Genomic DNA, 1,412 nt, shown 5'->3' with positions numbered 1-1,412 from the left:
TTTTCCCTAGAAGTTCCATGTTCAAGTCCCCTAAACGTCAGTTGTCCCATTTTAGGCCTAACGTGTTCTCTCGTCATGCTTTTAGGAATCGATTTATACAACCATAAGTTACCTTTTTTATATTAAGAAACCGCAGTGGTGAAAGGCGAAAAAAAGCATCGCTAAGATAGCATTTGTAAAGCGAGTTTGAGCTTTAGTTAAAGATATATATAAAATATGATTAGGCGATGGGTTTTGCTGATAAATTTGTTAGAATTAAAGCTAAGTCTTCTGGAACCCCGAAAGGCACAATTATGCAGCCTCCTCCCCCTATAAAAATCAACCCACGAATGCCTCTCCACATCCAAAACTACCTCCAGCTAGCTTCACGAAACCCAACAATGCCCAGCCAACTTCTTTAGTGTTTCGTTAAAGATGAAATCCAGAAGGATCTCAAAACCATCCTTAGCCATCTGCTGGTGGTCCTTCCAAGTCGCTTTGGTCCTGGGAATGATCGCAGTGGTGATATGGCTAAGCCTAATTCCCAAAAAACCCAAATTCACCATTGTAGATCTCTACATTCCAACCTTGAACACCAGTACTGGCAATTCTTCCAATTACGAGGGTATCATCCAAAACACTTCTCTAATTCTTATTCTCCAAGTCTCGAATCCTAACAAAGGAATTGCCGTATTCTACAGTGACATGAATATCTCGTTGTTCCATCGCGGCGGCGATTCCATCGGTAAGCAGGCTGTTCCGGGCTTCTACCAAGGCCACAAGAGCAGCCTCTCTTGCAATGTGACGACCGGTGCCGATCAGAAGCAGCTTTGGAGGGGAGATGCCGGCCGGGTTTTGGATCTGAGGATGCGCCTGGAGGCTGCAGTTCGATTCAAGATAATATGGTGGAAGACGAGGCATCATCGGATGGATTTTGAAGCATTTGTGGTGGTTGATCCCCGGGGGAAGATGCAAGGGCAGAGGAACACACGGCTGATTCAGAAATTCATCAATTAGGGATGAAATGAAAATTATTTTTGATTTGTGTCTGAAATGTGCTTGCTAAAAAGGTCATTGTAACCGGTTCAAAATTATGGGCGTGCTTTGAAAGTTCGGCTGCACTAAGTCTCTATGATGTATAGAAACACTTTGGGGGTGCGATTATGGGGTCTCTTTAACACTTCTGGTACTAAAACGTAGAAAAATATCAAAAAAAAAAAAAAATTGAATCGTTTTTATAATTTTAAAAATATTTTAAGTCATTTTATAATATTAAAAAATATTAAAAACTCGTTTCCGATTTGAAAATACATTTTCATCTACGAAGATGATAGAGATGAAAAAAATTTCCGTCTCTAACTTGCAAATTAGAAATATATATATATATTTTTTTATCTCTAACTCAAAATTTTTAAACATAAATTGAATCTTTT

The 1,412-nt window shown here is 39.2% G+C and overlaps 1 protein-coding gene across 1 annotated transcript; it reads left to right on the top strand.

The window, feature by feature from the left end:
• Positions 1–324: 324 nt before the first annotated feature.
• Positions 325–1,169, top strand: LOC127795418 (protein NDR1-like). The gene has a single exon (XM_052327079.1). The coding sequence runs from the start codon at positions 415–417 to the stop codon at positions 994–996; it is 582 nt and encodes a 193-aa protein (XP_052183039.1). The 5' UTR covers positions 325–414; the 3' UTR covers positions 997–1,169.
• Positions 1,170–1,412: the final 243 nt, after the last annotated feature.

This window comes from Diospyros lotus, chromosome 2 (assembly GCF_014633365.1).
Source record: "Diospyros lotus cultivar Yz01 chromosome 2, ASM1463336v1, whole genome shotgun sequence".
Taxonomy (NCBI): Eukaryota; Viridiplantae; Streptophyta; class Magnoliopsida; order Ericales; family Ebenaceae; genus Diospyros; species Diospyros lotus.
Note: the sequence above shows the minus strand (reverse complement) of the source record. Positions and strands in the feature narration are given on the sequence as shown.

Bases quoted from the DNA above. Each gene is read 5' to 3' on its own strand.
- LOC127795418 (XM_052327079.1), top strand. From the start codon at position 415: ATGAAATCCAGAAGGATCTCAAAACCATCCTTAGCCATCTGCTGGTGG.